The sequence below is a fragment of the Mastomys coucha genome, unplaced genomic scaffold (genome assembly GCF_008632895.1).
Source record: "Mastomys coucha isolate ucsf_1 unplaced genomic scaffold, UCSF_Mcou_1 pScaffold16, whole genome shotgun sequence".
NCBI lineage: Eukaryota > Metazoa > Chordata > Mammalia > Rodentia > Muridae > Mastomys > Mastomys coucha.
Window position 1 is genome coordinate 36,712,457 of NW_022196898.1, and position 18,240 is coordinate 36,730,696.

Consider the following 18,240-nt stretch of genomic DNA (forward strand, 5'->3'; position numbering starts at 1 on the left):
CAGGGATAATAAATATAATTGCTATGATGATGGATGCTGGCCATGAAGCAAGGCCACCCTCTACTCCCCGCCTGCCGGTCCCCTCCACATGCTGAGGGTGAGAGACTGGATGGAGTGTGGTAGCTGCTGGGCGCTGAGGGAACCCAGGGTGGCCTGACACCCAGACTCGGCTCCTAGCCCAGAACATCCAGGTAACTGGGTGGTGCCTGTGCCAGGGCCTGCAGACGAGCGTGCACATCCTTCATGCTGAGGCGCTGCTGTGGTTCTCGCTGCCAGCAGCCACGCATGATGGCGTAGACATCAGGAGGGCAGGCGCGTGGCCGCTCCAGCTCCCGGCCCTGCGTGATGCACTCGATCGCCTGTGCCACGGAAGGGAGAGACAGAGAAGAGAGCAAACCAAGGGTTTCAGGACAGGGAAGGTTACAGGCTTTCTCGGATGGTCCCTGACTGACTAAACTGCATGGTGCCTTTCAAACTCCAAGGCTCTTTCCTGCACTGACTCTGAAAAGTGGGTATAATTGCTGCCTGACTCAAGGATTGCATCCAGAAGGCTAGTGTTACACCTAGTGAGTACTTGCCGGGTGGGGTGCTAAGGGTGAGGCATGACATCAGGACCATCACCCTCAGTCTTAGCCTCCACCTCCTAGCTTCGGAGGAGAGCAGTGTGGGACTACAGCCGTAGCCTTTGAGGGAAAAAAGACTGTTTCGGTTTAAAGCCGAGCCAACCCTTACTTCTCCCTTTTGTGGGCACCACTCTGTGGGGACTCCAGAGAGCACAGCCTCTGCTGAGTCCCCAAGCCCTTCTCCCCAAGAATGGGCAAGAGACACAGCCAGGGATAATAAATATAATTGCTATGATGATGGATGCTGGCCATGAAGCAAGGTCACCCTCCACTCCCCGCCTGCCGGTCCCCTCCACATGCTGAGGGTGAAAGACTGGAGTATGGTAGATATCTGGAAAGACACTGTAGCAATAGTTAGACTCCAGGAGGTGCCGCTGGGGCGGCTACAGGAGGGCTCTGACAAAGAGCCTGTGACAGGGAGATGCTTGGGGAAGGCGCCTGGTGCCTCTCTTCCCCTTCTTCCCCTTCTCCCCATCCCCATTAGAGGACTTAGATTATGGGCAGCACTAATTCCATTCCTTCTCTCAGTGCTTGAGAAAATTAAAATCTATAACCCTCTCCCCCACCCCATCGGCCTCGGGGGAACAGACTGCATTAGAAGGAGAAATGGAAACTGACAGCTGTGAGCCAAGGAGAAGGCTTGGGGGAGCTGCTGAGGAGACAAAACACCTGGGGTCTGCTCTAACAGTGGCTAGCCACAAGGCCAGGGGAAGGCAGGGCTGTCCCCCTCCAGCTAACCTCCAGTCTTCCTGCTGTCCGCTCTTTCCTATCCCCTCTCCTCTGCCCTGTAAGTGCCCACTGTGACCATAAGACACACAGGCATGGCCTGGACTCTAGCCACAATGACCTCTAAGGGCCCTCCCGGAGCCAGCGAGGCTTGGGTTTGGGAGACTGAGCAAGAGAAGGACCAGGAGAGGAGAAAAGAATGGGGGCTGAGGTCAGGGCCTGAGGATGCTGGCAAAGCGGACCTCGGTGTTGGAGAGCTGGTACCAGGGCTGCTTTCCATAGGTGAAGATCTCCCAGAGCACCACTCCAAAGCTCCACACATCACTCTCAGTGCTGAACTTGCGGTAGAGGATGCTCTCGGGTGGCATCCAGCGGATGGGCAACATAGTCCGACCTCCCACCTGCAGAGATACATTGTATCACCTCCTCTGGAGGCAACCACAAAGCCATCCCCCACCACCTTAAATAGACAGAAGACACGGCAGGGCCAAGACTGAGGGACCAGTAGAGAAGATAGTTTCCCACGGGAGTCTGAGGTGCTGGAAGGGATGGGAAACCAGAGACCAGAACCTAGCGCTCACACTGCTAGAGGAGAGGAGGGCAAGCTTGCCAGCGCAGGGTCTTACAAACTCCAAGAGAGGCTGTGTACAGTACAGAAGCTGGGGAGGGGTTAGGGACCCTTACGCGGTAATAGTCTGTGCTGTAGATGTCTCTGCTCATGCCAAAGTCTCCAATCTTGACCACTAGTCCCTGACCCACCAGACAGTTGCGTGTGGCCAGGTCTCGGTGCACAAAGTGCAGGCCAGCTAGGTATACCATACCAGCAGCCACCTGGCTAGCCACAGCCAGAAGCTGCCCAAGGCCCAGAGGGCCAGGGGCCACATCCTCACCACCAGCCAGCAGCTTTGCATCAGGTCCATGGGACCTGAAAAGACAGAGACAGAGAGAAGCTGAGAGGAAGGAGCTGGGTGGACGGAGCCCTGGAAGCTGTGGAGGGGATGCACAGAATTGGGTGTGAAGAAGGAAGAGACCAGGGGCAAAAAGGGAGGAAGGGAAGGAGGAGGCAGCTGTCTGGGGAGAAGGGTAAGGGAGAAAACAGGCTTGCCTTTCTCCACAGCCAACCCCACCCCCAAGGGGTCCTTAGTCCTTGGAGGAACTCAGCCCCAGCCTCCATCTGCCCCATCCCCATTGCTGTCACATAACTCAAGCACTGCCTTTGCTAAGATAGCTAGCTGTTCCTGCCCCCATCTCACTCTGTCCCATGAAAGGAGCCTCTCCAGCTCTAGGCCAGCAACTTGAGCCCTTGCTGAACCTCCTGTCCCCTCCCCTCTCCAGGCCAAACTGATCACTTGGTGCCACTCTCCACATGGCACCCTTTCTTCCTGCTGGTTGCTTTGCTGGCAGTGCCTTCTCCAATTTGCTGTTTGTTAACATCTCTGAGACCAGGGCCCTGGGGCAGAGAGTAGAGTATGAATAAGCTCACACCAAGGAATGGAGATAGAGAAGGCCTCCTGGATGAGGGGACATTGAAACCGAGACTCCAGGCCAGCGCGGAGAAGTAAACCAGGGAACACGGCTAGAAGGGAGGTCTCATGTGTCATGAGAGCAAGCTGGAAACATGATGGCCCAAACCTCCTGCCCAAAGCCTTCAGGCTTGCCTCAGAGTCTCTCCTTTCCTCCCAGTGCTCCATGGGGAGCACCACCACACACAGCCTGGGCCCCATCTGACGACATCTCTCTGGCTAGGCCTGCAAGCTGTCCACAAACAAGGAAATAGCTCTCCATGGCCTTCCCTTGGCTGCTTCCTCTACCTACCCATCTCCACGCACCTGAGGCTGGCTCACTCAGCGTCCACTGAGCCACCCATGAACCTTCCCTCCCTAGAGTCTCTGGAAAGTCAGATCATCTGGCAGACAAGCAAGGATACTCTTGCAGGGAAGGGACCGAGGACTAGGTTCTCGTACCGGAGGAAACGGTTGAGGTCCCCATGGCGCATGTACTCAAAGACCATGAGCAACGGGCCACCCTCGGTGCAGACTCCAAAGAAGCGCACGATGTGTTGATGCTGTAGCATGGTGAGCAGCTCTGCCTCACGCTGAAAGTCCTGGCGAGCATTCTCAGAGGCCTCCTTCAGTGCCTGGGGGGTAGGGATGGAGACCCCAACACCATCTCATCTTGTTTCATTCAAACATCCCCATCCTGACACAACGGTGCTCTGAGGGACACAGGCCAGCAGTCCCTACCAGGACCATAGTCTCACCTTGACAGCCACCAGCATCTTGTCCTGATCATTCAGAAGGTTGTAGCACTCAGCAAGAAAGACTTTTCCAAAGGCTCCCTCCCCTAGCTCCCACTTGAGGATGATGTCCTGGCGCTTGATGTGATGGACACCTAGGAGGGGCTTGCAAAGTCAGAAGGCCAGCCCTGGCTTGGGCAGGATAGGGAAGTAGTAAGGGCAGTGCAGACACAGGAAATGGGGTGTAGGTGGGTGGGAGCATCTGCCCAGAGAGAGAGTCCAGTGTGGGAGATACGGCCCTGGACAGGGTTGGAGATAGGAGATGAGCTAGACTTTGAGATAGGACGGGGAGAGGCCTGGGTCAGGGCTTCACACACACACACCATGCTCACACTCGCCTACTATAACAGTTCCTCACAAGTATCACTGAAGTACTGTGGGTTCTCCATGATGTGGCCCTGGAGTCCGGAGCCTTTGCCCTCAGTAGGGGAAAGAGAACTGCCACCCAGTGTCATGAAGTGTAGGGACATGGCCAGCCCATCCTCTGGAGCCAGCACAGCAGGGCCTGGGGAAGAGACACACCCACATGGAGCATCAAAGCCCAGGCACCACCTCCATCCTTGCTCAGACTAGCTTGAATAGTGTCAGGCTCCCCACTGGCAAGAGGGCAGAGTAGTGCCAGAGCAAGAGGGTAGGCAAGGGGAGGGAAGTACCAAAGCCTCTCTTGATCTGGCTCCTGGTACCAGAGCAACTCCCCTGCTCCTGACAGAGCTGAGCCCCCCAGACCCACTCAGTGTTTGACACTAGCTCAACCACCAATGAACAGCTCTGCCCCAGCCCCATAAACAACCTGCCCCCAACCATATGCCAAACATGGGCATAGACAGGAAGAGTCAGCAGAAAATCAAGTCAGTAGGATGGGTGGACAGACAGACAGAACACTGCTGCTGACTCACGGTTGATCCCAAATTTGCTCCTTTGTCCACATTTGTTGAGCACGAGGAGGAGGGCAGAAAGGAAGAGGGCAGCAGAGACGGCTAGGCCCACAGCCACAGAGACCTAGAAGGAGGGTCAGGCCTACAGACTTCTGTACTCTGGGCTCCATCCTACAGGGGAATCCAGAGCCAGGTCCCCAGCCCTGTGCCCAGCCTCCCTAGTAACCTCAGCTAGCGGGGAAAGCAGCTAACCCAGCTCAGGACACAACAGACTGATGGTCCTGCTCTAGCTCCAGGCAAAGGAGCCATGCCTGGCCACCCCAACCCACACCCTCATCAGCTTCCATACCCCACACTCACCCCAAAAGGGGTTTCATCTTTCTTCTCCACTGGGTCTCTTGATGTGCTGTTAGTGTCTGTGGGGACACGGGGCACAGAGGGTGGGCCTTGGCACATACTGCCATGCCTCCTTGAGCAGCTCCCCACCCTGGCCACACTTCGGGGTCCCAGCTAGCTGTCCCCTTTCCTTCATCTCTGAGACAATACAGCTGCCCTCCAGCCCAGGCAACTCACCCACTGGCGAGAAGGAGACTGCAGCAGGGAGGAGGAGAGAAAGCGGTCAGAGAGGGAGAACAGGGAGGCCCTCCCCTCCAGGATCCTCCTTTATGGGATAGATAGGTTTCTGGGCCTCAAGAAAGAGGGGGCTATAGCTGCCCGGAGGGCATAGCCCTCCCTTTAGCCTGGGTAGATGGCACAGCTCAGGGCCTCAGCAGGCCCGGTCTGGGAGAGGGGAAAGAAGACAGCACAGAGCTAGCCACCAGCTGTTCTGTCCAGGACAAAGAACTCCAGCTCTGGGAACCAGGGTCATGGCAGGCAGAGGCCAGACCTCCCTGGATTGCTGGATCTCCACCCAGGTCCTCCCAGGAGCAGGGTAGGGTTCAGGGTAGCTCTCACACCAGGGATGGGGTCCTCAGGATTGAACTCAAAAGGGTTGTCCATAAAGGCAGCCATGATGGAGGCAGCAGCCTGGCCATAGGGATTGGCCGCCAGCAGGGTGTAGTTCCCATTGTTGACGTGCGTGGGCTGGTTGAGGCGAAGGCAGCCGTGCCGCATGGTCTCGTTAGTCAGCGCCGACTCCAAGAACTGAGTAAAGATGAAGCTGGTCTCATTGAGCACAGAGCCGTTGAACAACCAGCGCAGAGACGGTGCTGGCTGCCCGTCCACAGAGAAGGGAATGCACCAGTGATGCTGTTCCACCGCTAAGCCCAGGTGCACACTGGCTGGGACTATGGGAAGAAAGCACGTGACAGCAAGTGGGCAACTGGCTGGAAGGAATCCAGGAGAGGAACAAGGGGGCAGGTCAGGAAAAACAAGCCAGCGGACCCTAAGAAATCCTCTAGGAGACAGATTTGGAAGACACTTAGTATAGGACACTGAATATGGCAGAAAATGGACAAAATCTGAGGTTTAAGGGTCACACATGGAACCCAGTACAGGTCTTGTGGCTGGCCTGCCATCCAAGCTACTTGGGAAGTCCTGAGTACCAGCACAGCACAGAAGCAAACAAAACAAACAGGAAACAACCCCCCAAAATCAAAAGCCTCTCAATAAAAGAAAACAGTATATATGTGTAAACTATGTGTATAAACACATGCAACTTATATGGGGATTCTCACTAGCATTCATACCATGAAGTGCACATAGTGCAAGAAGGGATTATAGTGACTTTGTTGCCACAGATGTTTCATAAATATAAAGTTTAGACAAAGAAAACAGCCAGGCAGTGGTGGCGCATGCCAAGTGCTGCCTCCCAGCACTTGGGAGGCAGAGGCAGACAGATTTCTGAGTTCGAAGCCAGCCTACTCTACAGAGTAAGTTCCAGGACAGCCAGGGCTACACAGAGAAACCCTGTCTTGAAAAACCAAAACAAACAAACAGAAAAAAAAAAAGAAAATAATACATAAAGTTTTCATTTACACAATGCATAAAAACAAACAAAATTTTATTAATAGGGAATCAGACATGCAAAAAAGTATTATTTTTAAGGTTTACTTTATGCGTATGAGTGTTTTGCCTGAATTATGTATGTGTACCACTTGTGTGCCTGGTGACCTTGGAGGCCAGAGGAGGACCTCAGGTTCCTCGGAACTGAAGTTACAGATGGTTGTGAGCCACTATTCGAGTGCTGGGAACCCAATCTGGGCCCTCTTCAAAAGCAATCAGTGCTTTTAAACAATACAAAATGCTCAAAACTGTTCAGTTTTCAGCCCCTGTGGAAAATTATTTTAGCAAGGGCGTGTTTAATGTAAAAACGAGGATGGAAGAGATGGAAGATGTCTTCTAAAGTCCTGGCAAGGGGACTTCTTTTTCATTTGTTTGTTTGTTTGCTTGTTTTTGTTTTTCCAAGATAGGGTTTCTCTGTGTAACAGCACTGGCTGTTTTAGAACTCACTATGTAGGCCTTGAACTCACAGAGATCCACCTGCCTCTGCCTCCAGAGTGCTAAGATTAAAGACGTGCACCACACTCCTGGCTCCAGCAAGGGTTGTTCTCCTTAAAGTATGTAGATTATCCAGCTGTGAATATTTTGTCATCCCAGCATTGTGTAGGCTGAGGCAAGAGGATCAGCAGTTCCAGGGCTGCATGGGTTTCATTGCAAGACCCATCTCTATTTTTTTTAGTTTAGTTTTGTTTTGTTTTGTTTTGTTGTTTTTTCGAGACAGGGTTTCTCTGTGTAGCCCTGGCTGTCCTGGAACTCACTCTGTAGACCAGGCTGGCTTCAAACTCAGAAATCTGCCTGCTTCTGCCTCCCAAGTGCTGGGATTAAAGGCATGCGCCATCAGCACCCGGCAAGACCCCATCTCTAAATAAATATGTAAATAAATATTGTGCATGCTTGATTGCATAACTATGTGTATTTTACAACAAAAAAGATTTGGTGCTGGGACATAGATGAAAGATAATGCATTGGCAAAGCCAGAAAAATTAGGCAACAAGTATAAAAGAGGAACTCAAGAGAGGAATTCCCCTCTTTTCCAACTAGGATGCTTATCTATAGCCATACCCCCTTGATTAAACCTAAGCTTGTCTAAGAACAGGATGCAGAACTGACTGACGTAAGCAACCTTCACTAGAATTCCAGCCCTGAACTCATTCTACCCACAAGGTTCAGTTTGCACAAATGTCAGCCCAAGTTGGAAGAAGTTCAGTCCCAGACTGGCAGAGACTTCACCAGCTATAAAGTAGTTATCCCAAGCCTAGACTAACATCCTAAGTGAAATGAATAAATAAAAAGTGGTAGGACAAAAGCCTTAAAGAGAAGCAGGCAATGAAGCCAGCCTGCAGCTGGCGCTGAGGGCCTCAGGTAGCAAGCTTGGGCAGTGGGCCAGAAAGAAATCCATCTATAACCCTCTGGCCTTGAGAAGCCCCCAGGACTTCCCAAGCAGGATCAGGTTTTCATGGGAATCTGGAAACAGCTGGGAGGGAGCAGCTGTAGAGACGCCCACTCACGATCCCATCTACCCCCCTCCCTCTTTCCAGGGAAGAGGAGATGGGTGGGGGTGGATGCAGGGGCTGTCACAGGGGCTTACAGGAGACGCTGACTTGGACAGAGACCTCGGCCCGGCCCACATCATTCTCTGCCCAGCATGTCACATTCTTCTTGTTGAGATCACTGGTGACATTGACCAGAGTTAGCCCCAAGGATGGCAGAACTCCAGATTTCTGGACCAGAGAAGAGAGAGTCATCAGAAGGGCTTCGGCAGGCGTAGGCAGGAGATGCGGGGATAGAGCTGATGTGCTTGGGAATCCTTAGGTCCCGTATGGAAAGAGGGAGGGCCGGGGAAGCAAAGGGAAGGTGGGCAGAGAATGGCTTCCTTTGCAGTTTGTAGAGTAGCTCCTAGGTCAGAGAAAAATCTAAAGGCCAGCCAACAGCCTCAAAATAGGTAGACAATGCTCTAACATAGAGGTGGCAATCAAGGGACTAGTCGGCAGATAGCCAGATAGCCAACCTCCACATTCACATGCAGCTCATCAGAGAGCCAGGTAGGACCTTCCCAGCTCAATCCTGGCTCACATAGTTCTAGCAAACTCAGTTTCAGTCAGTCCCAGGAAGGTCAGAAACAAAGGGACAGGTTGCAGCTAGAAGCAGCTTCACCACAGCATCACTTCTTCGGCAAAGGAAAAAGATGCCAGTGAGTGACTTCAGAGATGAAATGGCTGATTCTGAATCACTATCAGGAGATTAAAACTGTCTCAGATTATCTCTCTAAGAAACCACATGTAAATATGACCATTGAAGAATTCTCCATCTTGATGAGTCTAGCAATTGTTTCTAAGTTGAAGAAGCTGGCAGAATTTTCCAATTTCCTGTCCCCAACTCCACCCCCAGAAACTAAGTCTCACCATGCCATCCTAGCTGGTCTAGAACTCACTCTGGGGACCAAATTGGCCTTGAAGTCAGAGATCCTCCTGACTCTGTCTCCCAAGCACTGGGATTAAAGGTGTGCGCCACCACTACCCAGCAACTTCAGAGATCTCATTCACAATTTTACCTGGCTCTGGCCATGGGCTGTGCCCATCCAGGAATTAGAAAGTGGACCTATGGGATGAGTACGTTCAGTCTAGGGAGCTTCACTTTAAAAGGAGAGTCAACTCAGATTGCTGGAGACCTCTGGAGCAAGGAAAGGAGGGAGACCCTGGCATCATGGCTGCAGAGAGGCTCTTCCTACTCAGTGCAAGGTTGCTGCCCATGAGCAATGAAGAAGGGAGGAGCAGAGCAGAGCCAATATCTGCGTGTGGAAACATCTTCAGTCAACTTTGGGAAGTCCCAGTCTCTGGTATCTCTTTGAGATAATTGACATGTCACTAACACCTACTTCATGAAATTTTCCATAGAAAAGTCACTCCCTAACTGGGGTGTATGGAGGGGACCGCAGCCAGTTCCAGGACAGTCAGGGGGCTACACAAAGAAACACTGTCTTGGTTGGGGGTGGGGGACCTCCAAAGTCAACTGTAGCTAATGTCAGTTGCTTGTGGCCAGCTTGAGAACAGATACAAGGCCTGGGAAGATGCTCAGATAAGAGATGCTCTGGAAGGGCAGAGAGGGCAGAGATGGATCCAAGGCATCTCTATCTGACCAAATGAAGCCTAGGGGAGGGAGGATGTCCACCATGGCTACCTCCATTTACAAACAAGAAAACAAAAAAGCAGACTGAAATGGGGGGGGTCCCCTGAAAGTTATTCCAAGAAGTAATTAATGAGGGCTGAAAGGAAGGCTCAATGGGTAACTTGCCATGAAAGAATGAGGACCTAAGTTTGGATCCCCAGAATCCCCAAAAAGCTATGCTCAGCATAGTGGTCCTATAACATCAATGATCTTTTTTTTTTTTTTTTTTTTTTTTAACAGACTTAATTCCCCACACCAGAGTCTCTGTTCAGAGGACCCAGGCTCCAGTTGTGGCTACCACATAAGGGTTTTTATATGACAAAAATAAACATCAATGATCTTATAAGTGAGATCAGAGACAGAGACAGGGAACTCTCTGGAAGCTCATGGCCAAGCAGCAACCAAATAACTGGAATGAGATGGAGGGTGGGGACAGACATCTTACCCTCTGACCTCCACATGTGCCAGTGCACGTGTGTGCCAGTGCACGTGTGTGCACACGTTTTTAAAATAAGTAGTGAGAGTTGGAGCCAGCTGCCCTTCACTAACGTGTTCATAACATATCCAAGTGAATACTACTACTTCCTGAGTGTCCAGTGAGATCCAGAAGCCCTTGTAATTGGCACTGGGAGTGGCACACAGATCCTGTCCTATCCCCAAGCCTCAGTTTCCTAAGCTAGAAAAAATATATGGGAAGAATGGTGTTGGGTCCCTCCTGGGTCTCACATGTGAGCTATAGCTCCCTCTCTTACAGCCAGTATTGTATTCAAAGATGGAGCCCAAGGTCTGAGGGTGTCTGGGAGTCCAACAGACCTGCCCTGAGGACCTGCAGCCCCCTGGCTGTTATCCTAGCCCAGCGTCTTAGCCACCTCTGTCCTTCCCATCTCTGCATGCTCGTTACTTTTGCTGTCTCTAATGGCCTGGTCCTTTGTCCCCTTTGAGGGACCGCAATGCTTCTCACCTTCACTGTGGCTGTCCCTTCCAGCTCCGTGAGGATCCAGCCAGCATGCTGTACGGACAGCCCCTCCACCTGGCACTGCAGAAATACGTCATCCCCCACTTCCACAGAGTCATTAGGCATCTGGATCTTCACTAAGGGTACACCTGCCACCCAGGGTATGGAGGGCCATTAGAACCTAAGTATGGGCTAGTGAACCCAACCCTGCTCATGAGCCCCACTCAATGGACCCCAGCCTCCAGGGCTCATAGCCCCTGCCAATGCTACCCCAGGTCCTTCTGGGCACTTCCTAGGCTTCCCCCCTCTACAACAGCACCTACCACAACTGGTGTTATGTCCCAGTGGGAGGGACTGGTCTCCAGGCCCAGAGTCATGAAGCACCTGTGTATACACACCACACAGCCCCTCCTGCTCCCAACGCTGGAGCCAGAACAGGGCACAGGAACAGCGCAGTGGGTTCCCTGACAGGGTCCTGTTGGATAGGGGGTGCTAAGAGTCAGGGAAGGAGGGTGCAACAGGTCTGAGGAACCAGGAGGCGTGCTCTGGAAATGGATGGCTCCCAAGGGATCTAGGCAGAAGGGTGGGGTTGGGACCAGGCCCATAACCAACATGGTGACAAGACTTTAGCTACTAAAAGAAGTAAGGGCAGACTGCTGTAGATGCCAGCTGAGGGTTGCATGGGACCCCTCTACCCCAGCTCTAGAGCGTGAAGTCAAGCATGATGGCAGGCAGGGTGGGTCGCCATGGCCCACAGGCCTTAGGAACCCATCACACACATGTGGACTATTCTGTGTATCTCCCTTCCAGTATGTGTGCAGTGGGAATGGGGCTGCAATCCTCACGCACCAGGATGGCCATGGTCTGTTCAACACAGCCCTGAGCCTCTGGACATACACACGCTGCTAACTCATCCATATAGGCTGCTCAGACCACAGTAGTCCTGCAGGCTCTGCTTTGAAGGGGATGGGAGGGGCATGGCTGACAGGCATGCACATAATCCCCAGTACAAGCTCACAGACACAACACAGTCTCCAGAAATGCCCCACCTCCCACCCCTGCCCTTCTCCACATAGACACAGTGGCATCTAGACCTGGTGACACAAACATGCACAGCCACGAATCACACACACTGGCCCCTTGCCCTGCCCCTGCCCACACACTCACAGGTCCTGTAGGGAGAGGCCCTGCACAGTTTTCCAGGAGAGGGACTCCAAAGCATTGAAGGACAGATTCCTGTGGGAGAACAGATGCCCTGAGCCAGCGACCTTACTCTGACCCAGGCTCCAAAGGAGACTGCTACCCAACCCCCACCCCACCCCCACCCCCGGCCAAGTCAACTTGAACAACGTGCTATGCCTGAGGGTATGAGGGAATGTGGGAATGGTGGGCAGGTACGTCTTTCTGAGTACAGACTTCTCCTTGGGAAAACAAGGGTTAATCCCAGTTAACCCCCTCCCTGACCCCAGGGAGAGGGATCCAAGGGAACAGCCGGTTGCCCTGCCCCCACACCTCAGCCCCAGCTGGTGAAGTGCTGAGGCCACAGCTGGGGTAAGGGGCTCCATCTGTGCTCCCCACCAAGGAGGAGGGGAGGGCCAAGGCTCTCACAACCTCCTCCCCCACCTAATCTCAAGACAGGGGAGTCAAAAGTACTTCCTCAGACCCCCATCCCTTCCTTCCTGTTCCTCTGAGAGCACTTCCAGTAGGCAGAAACCCAGGGACCTAGTTCCCTAGGTGAAAATGAAGAGAGAGCCCAGCCAGAGCTCTGCCCCTGCCTCTAGGAAACTGTTTCAGGAGCTCCGTGCTAACCAGGCACTGCCCCTGCTAGCACCCTTGAGAGCCATGCCCTAACCACTAGCCTTGCCTAGCCAGCCTTGACTTTATAAAGACTGGGATGACTCTGAGGCAGGCCCTGGAACACCTCCACCTTGGGTGAGAGTAGAGCTGAGTATTGCACCTGTCCTGTCCAGCCATGTGCAGTCATGTGACCTCAGTCAAGAAACAACTTTTTTTTTTCTGGTTTTTCGAGAAAGGGTTTCTCCGTAAGGGTTCCTGGCTGTCCTGGAACTCACTCTGTAGACCAGGCTGGCCTCAAACTCAGAAATCTGCCTGCCTCTGCCTCCCAAGTGCTGGGATTAAAGGCATGCATCACCACTGCTTGGCAAGAAACAACTTAATTCCCCAAATTTTCATCTATAAAATGGGGACCATATTTTCTCTGTTCCCAGATTGCTCTCAAGTAGTCACTGCTGTGAGAGATGTGAACTGCCACCCAGTACTCATTTTAAAATTCTTTGTAAGTTGTTGTTGTGTTGTGTTGAAACAAAAGGATGGCCTGGAACTTGCTGTATAGCTAAATATGACATGGAACTTCTGATCCTCCTGTCTCCACTTCCGCAGTGCTAGTATTACAGGTATGTTTATGTAGTGGTGAGAATTGAATCCAGAGCTTCTTGGATAGTAGGCAAATATTCTACCAACTGAGCCATATCTCCAACCCTAAGTGGGCATTTTAAAGCCAGGACATACAGTGTGTAACACAACATCACTCTTGTTATTAAATCCCTGGACCCAAGAGAGAGGTTAAACTACCCAGCCCAACTCTGTGAAGGACAACCCAAAGAGGGGCTACGAGGGACTCTAAGCATCTTCTACCCACTCTACATCCCTCTATCCTCTACAGAACAAGTAACTGTAACTCTCAGGAATGAGGAGGGGGAGGAGTAGTGACCCACGTTGGTCTTAGGGACCACCCCACAGCACACCTCACAGCAGAGGAGACGAAATTCTGACCAGAACCAGGGGTTTTGCTCCTGCCCCTCACACCCTACAAACCCCAGGCCTGGATGGGTGCTTATGCTCTGAGGCATGGAACTTAGAAGTGAATCAACAAAGATTCTATCCTGATTGGATGAGAGTCAGAACACCGAAGAAGCAGAAAGAAATGCCCTAAGGAAGGGAGCCGGGGCTGGACCTTCCTCAGGACAGTTCCCTGGGGAGCACAAAGCCCATTAGCTGCCCAAGGCTGGAGGTCCTCCTCAGCCCCGCCCCCACCAATCCAGCCTGGCCACTCACAGGTGACTGAGCCGAGGGGTGAAATGGAAGGCATCTGGGGCCACAAAGCGGAGGCCACTCTTCACGATGGTTCTAGGGAAGGGATGAGAGGAATTTAAGCTCTGCATTCTGCCCACCCAGGCCAGACACCCCTGTAGAGCTGGGCACCCCTCTCCGTCCCTTCCAAAGTTACCTGGACCCCTCAAGCCCCTGAGCCTCCCAGACTTCTCCCACTCTCAGGTCTTTCCAGATCCCGGTATGTGTGGGCACCCACCAACCCTGTGCCCAGTCCCACCCTGTCTGCCCTTAGTCCTCACAGGCTTCTCAACTCCCCCAGGCCCTGCAGGTCCCCAAACTCCAGGCGTTGCAGATGCTGCTGGTTTTCCACGTAGCTGCAGGGAGAGGGGAAAGGGGTGGGCCAACAAGGGAAAGGGGTGGGCCAACAAGGGAGAGGGGTGGGCCAACAAGGGAGAGAGGTGGGTCACCAGGGAAGAGGGGTGGGCCAACAGGGGTGAGGGGTGGGTCACCAGGGGAGAGGGGTGGACCAACAGGGGTGAGGGGTGGGTCACCAGGGGAGAGGGGTGGACCAACAGGGGTCAGGACCTCAATGGAGTTACCCTGTGCCCACAACCAACCCACCTCCCTCACATGAGCACATGCACCAATCACACACAGACCCACTTCACACACCCATTCATGCACATGCCCCCACATGCTGACATGACTCACGAGTCACACATGTGCAATGCCTGAACGCATGCACCCTCACCTTCACACACATGCAGACTCTCACATGCCTCCTGCAACACAGAGGCAAGTGTACAGCAACACACAGGGGTGTGTGTCCTCAGACCCTCAGTGGAGGACACACATGAACAAACCTCACTTAGATTTCTCCCATGCATACACAGATAAGGTGTGAAGACATGTTAGTCAATGCTCACTGCCATTCTCAGCTTGTGGCTCCATGTTTAATAGCAGGCTTCTCCAGCATATATATGCTCAATGCTAGGGGGTTGTGCTGAGACTCACTTCCACAAAGGGCAAGGCTCACGGGGGGGGGGGGGGGGGGGGACTTGCTCCACCCAGTGCTAAGGATGCCCCAATTGTCATGCTACTGTGTGCTCCCAAACATATTTGCTCTGTGGCTGCCATCTGGATTCATTGACACCAATCACATAGACGCACACACAAAAATACACCCCACTCTCTCTACCCCCTCAGAACCTTTGGTTCTTTGGTTCCCCACAGCAACCCCTACTCTCTCCTCTCCAGCACTTTCCCAAAGCAAGCATAGAGCTGTTGGGAGCCCCCAGCCCCTCCTTAATCATGAGGGACCCAGGAAGGGAGAGAGGGTCATTGGAGTGAATGGAGTCTGAGTGTGTGGGTGAAGAGAGATGGAGATACAGGGTGAGACATGGAAGGCTGGAGGAGGTGGGTGGCAGAGGGAGGGCAGATAAACAAAGAGCGAAAAACCCAGAAGAGACTGACATTAAGAAGACAGTGGGCTGGGGCGGGGAGGAAAGAAACACAGATAAGGAGAGGGAGACCCTGTGACAGAGATAAGGGCTGAGAACCAGGGAGAATGAGAACCAGAAAGGCAAAAAAGAAAAAAGACAGACAGACAGACACCAGCACTTGGGGGTGGAGTGGCTGTGGGCGCAGTCCTATCTTGTAGATCTGGCATCTTGGAGTTCCTGCGAACTCACTCCCCTGTAATGACATGTCCTCTGCAGGGGCATGTCCACATTCTCCTTTCTCCTCCCCATCCCCATGTGTGCTAGGAGCCCCTGACTCACTGACAGTTCTCAGATCTCTTCCCCCTTGTTTGGGCGCTTTCCCTTTGTAAAAAGAGCAACAAGGGAACCGGTCAGTCCAAGGGACCCTGTGCTTCCTTGATCCCAGCCTTGACCCCCATATGTGTCTGCTCTCCCCCGGAGGCCTAAGGAGCTGTTGCTAGCCACACTGAGGGATCCCAGATCCCTGTTCTGCCTGCAAGGGTTTCAAGCTATAGAGACCCAGGGAGTTGCTAAGAAGATCTGTATAGTTGGGTATGTGTGAGCTGTCAGGCAGTGTGTGTGCTTCATGCCGCCTCATTTGTTCAGATTCATAATCAATCTGTCTATTCGGGTCCATTAGCTCCTTGTTAGCTATGCGGGTGAGGGAGGAGGGAGAGGTCTGTGCAGGAGGAATTAGGAGGATCAAGCCCCACCCAGGGGGGGGACATCTCAGCTCACCACCCTGCCAGCCTCTTCTTCTATAGCCCAGGCTTGCCCACTACCCCTGTCCCTGGGCTAGACTCCTTTGGAGTCTTGAAAGGCTCTGGGGAATGAGAACATTGATGGAAACAGTCAGGACACTGGACTCTGGTTTGAATGGACAGGCCTGGGAGCAACCAACTAGACTTCAAGCCCCATCCCATCATGCAGGAGCCTAGAGCCAGACCAAGACAAGGCCATCTCCTCCTCTCTTCTTGGTCTCCCTAGGGCCATTAGAGAGAGATTGAGTACCTCCGTTAATTACCACAAAATGCCCAAGTAACTCGGTGCCAATCACTGCAGGCTGCTAGCTCCACCAGCATGCAGAATACTCAAGTATTTTCCAGCCATCACTGTGTGATGTGGAGTACCTTCAGGTCAATTATACTCTCAAAGGTTTCACTAGCTGCTACAAAGTACTTGAGTGCTTTGTAACCGATTATTGCACATTGTCAAAGTACTGCAGAGCTGAAGGTTCCTCCCAGCTCTGGACCTGGAAGAAGGGAGAATCTCCCAGCAGCAGCCCTGACTCCCTGATACAAGTAGGGAGACAAAGGTGAAGGGAGAGATGGGCAAGCAGAGAGAGAAGCAAAGGGGTTTCGTCTAGTCTCCCGCATCCAAACCAAGGAGTCTTGTAGTCAGTGGAAAAGGAAAGAAGAGCTCAGATACTGAGCTGATTCCTCGCCATCTCCCACCAACTCCAGCTCAATCACAAATCCAGAGAAGAACTAGATTCCCTGGGCATGACAAGGAAGAACTTGGGGGCTGGCTTCCCCCTAAGAAAGAGAAAATAGCAAAGGTGCCACACTGCCAAATTCTGCACAGCTAACCATTCCTCCATGGGCTTAGGAACTTGGGCTCCTGACTGGACCCCACAAAAAGGTTCTTATCCTAGATCGCTGGACCAATACCTGGATCACCGAGTTTCGGTCTTGCTCTGCCCCAAACCAACACCTTAATCCTGGGCAACATCCAGACAGTGACTGCGCGGCTTTGCCAGGGTGGTGGCAGCAGGAGAAGCCGCTGCAGCACAGCCAAAGGCTACACGTGCCAGTCTCCTACAGCAACCAAGCCTGGCCCCTCAAGCCAGAGGTGAGTGCGCGCCCTCGGGGAAGAGCTGTGCCCTCTTGACCCCGCGCCCCTCCCCGGACACACACTCACAGCTCCGTCAGGTTCCCGGTGCCCCGCAGGCCGCGGAGGGTATCCAGGGTCCCTGCCCTGGTGCAGCGCAGCCCCGAGGGGCCCACGGGACAGCAGGCCTCGCGACAGGATGCGGCGGAGGCACAGGCCAGCATCAACGAAGTCATCAGACCACCTAGCCCCGCGGCCGGGCGATGCCAGCCCAGCTGCCCACGCCGCTGGCCTCGCAGCATCGCGGCGGCGCCCGCCTAGCTCGGGCCGCGCGGCCGTCCGTGCTCTCCTAGCTGCCGCCGCCCGGCCTCGCGCGACACGTGCGCGGGGCGGTGTTAAAAGACCAGCCGCCAGGAGAGGGCGGCACCCACGGCCCCGCCCCGCCCCGCCCGCCGATGCCCCCAGTGCCCCCTCCCCTTTCGGGGCCCTAATGCCAGTTCGCCTTCCTAATGTCCCTCGCGGCTGCGGGAGACCTGGGGTGGGGGACTGCCACAGATTTGCCTCACAAGTGTCTTCTGAGGCTGGGGGAGCTAGGAAGCTGATACCTTATTTCTCACAGTAAAACAGCTGCATTTTCAGATTGGCGGGGACGGGGAGAGAGTGAGCAAGAGAAAGGTTGAAGTCCGGGTCATCCCAGCCAGCCTCGCGGTGCGCTTTGCTTAAGAAGGTGTGCATGTCACTTGGAATAAGTTAGATGAACGTTCTCTAGACCCTAGTAAGGAAAGCTAGAGGGCCTCGGCTTGGTTGGACGCAGAACCTGGGGAGAAGAGTCCTTTGAACACAGCTGGAGGGAGATTGGAAAGTGGAGACGTCTCGGTCCGCAAGAGGCCACAGGGTGGCGCTAGAAGCCCTCGCGCCGCGGGGTTTGCGCTCGGCCTGGGGCTTCGAGGACCAGGGAGAGAGCAGTTCTGAGCTTTGCTAAGGCTTTGCCTTCGGTCTTAGGGTCAGTTCCCAATCCTAACCATCCAGCTGGGGCCCCAGAGCCGGAGTATAGCCAGGCAGAACAAGCCTGGCATCGATCGCCGTCCTGACAAGAGCATCGATTTCTGTGCGAAGAAATTAATAGATCTCTTAGTTCTTCGGACGTGGGAGCTGGGAACCGTCGGCTCTTGGTATTTGTGAACCTGGGAAGTCTCAGGCCCAGCACCCAGGCCAT

The 18,240-nt window shown here is 53.5% G+C and overlaps 2 protein-coding genes across 2 annotated transcripts; both read right to left on the reverse strand.

Annotated features, from left to right (window-relative positions):
• On the reverse strand, window positions 1–5,131 carry LOC116093096 (high affinity nerve growth factor receptor). Its single transcript, XM_031374304.1, has 8 exons — window positions 4,881–5,131; window positions 4,542–4,644; window positions 4,004–4,150; window positions 3,610–3,740; window positions 3,314–3,486; window positions 2,034–2,274; window positions 1,592–1,750; window positions 1–359 (listed from the first exon to the last, which is right to left on the reverse strand). The coding sequence occupies exons 1-8, from the start codon at window positions 4,974–4,976 to the stop codon at window positions 174–176; spliced, it is 1,236 nt and encodes a 411-aa protein (XP_031230164.1). The 5' UTR covers window positions 4,977–5,131; the 3' UTR covers window positions 1–173.
• Window positions 5,132–5,315: 184 nt separating this feature from the next.
• Window positions 5,316–17,326, reverse strand: LOC116094433 (high affinity nerve growth factor receptor-like). The gene is made up of 7 exons (XM_031376196.1): window positions 17,115–17,326; window positions 14,013–14,087; window positions 13,717–13,788; window positions 10,965–11,116; window positions 10,648–10,790; window positions 8,110–8,242; window positions 5,316–5,806 (listed from the first exon to the last, which is right to left on the reverse strand). The coding sequence occupies exons 1-7, from the start codon at window positions 17,324–17,326 to the stop codon at window positions 5,385–5,387; spliced, it is 1,209 nt and encodes a 402-aa protein (XP_031232056.1). The 3' UTR covers window positions 5,316–5,384.
• Window positions 17,327–18,240: the final 914 nt, after the last annotated feature.

What these genes read in the sequence shown, in the direction of transcription:
- LOC116094433 (XM_031376196.1), bottom strand. Translation starts at nt 17,326, where the DNA reads ATGCTGCGAGGCCAGCGGCGTGGGCAGCTGGGCTGGCATCGCCCGGCC. An exon ending in GGGACATAACACCAGTTGTG is followed by an intron (nt 10,791 to 10,964) that starts GTAGGTGCTGTT and finishes CCTGGGTGGCAG; the next exon opens with GTGTACCCTTAGTGAAGATC. An exon ending in AAGGGACAGCCACAGTGAAG is followed by an intron (nt 8,243 to 10,647) that starts GTGAGAAGCATT and finishes TCTCTGGTCCAG; the next exon opens with AAATCTGGAGTTCTGCCATC.
- LOC116093096 (XM_031374304.1), bottom strand. Translation starts at nt 4,976, where the DNA reads ATGTGCCAAGGCCCACCCTCTGTGCCCCGTGTCCCCACAGACACTAAC. An exon ending in ACAGTACTTCAGTGATACTT is followed by an intron (nt 3,741 to 4,003) that starts GTGAGGAACTGT and finishes AGCCCCTCCTAG; the next exon opens with GTGTCCATCACATCAAGCGC. An exon ending in ACCAGCTCTCCAACACCGAG is followed by an intron (nt 360 to 1,591) that starts GTCCGCTTTGCC and finishes TCCGTGGCACAG; the next exon opens with GCGATCGAGTGCATCACGCA.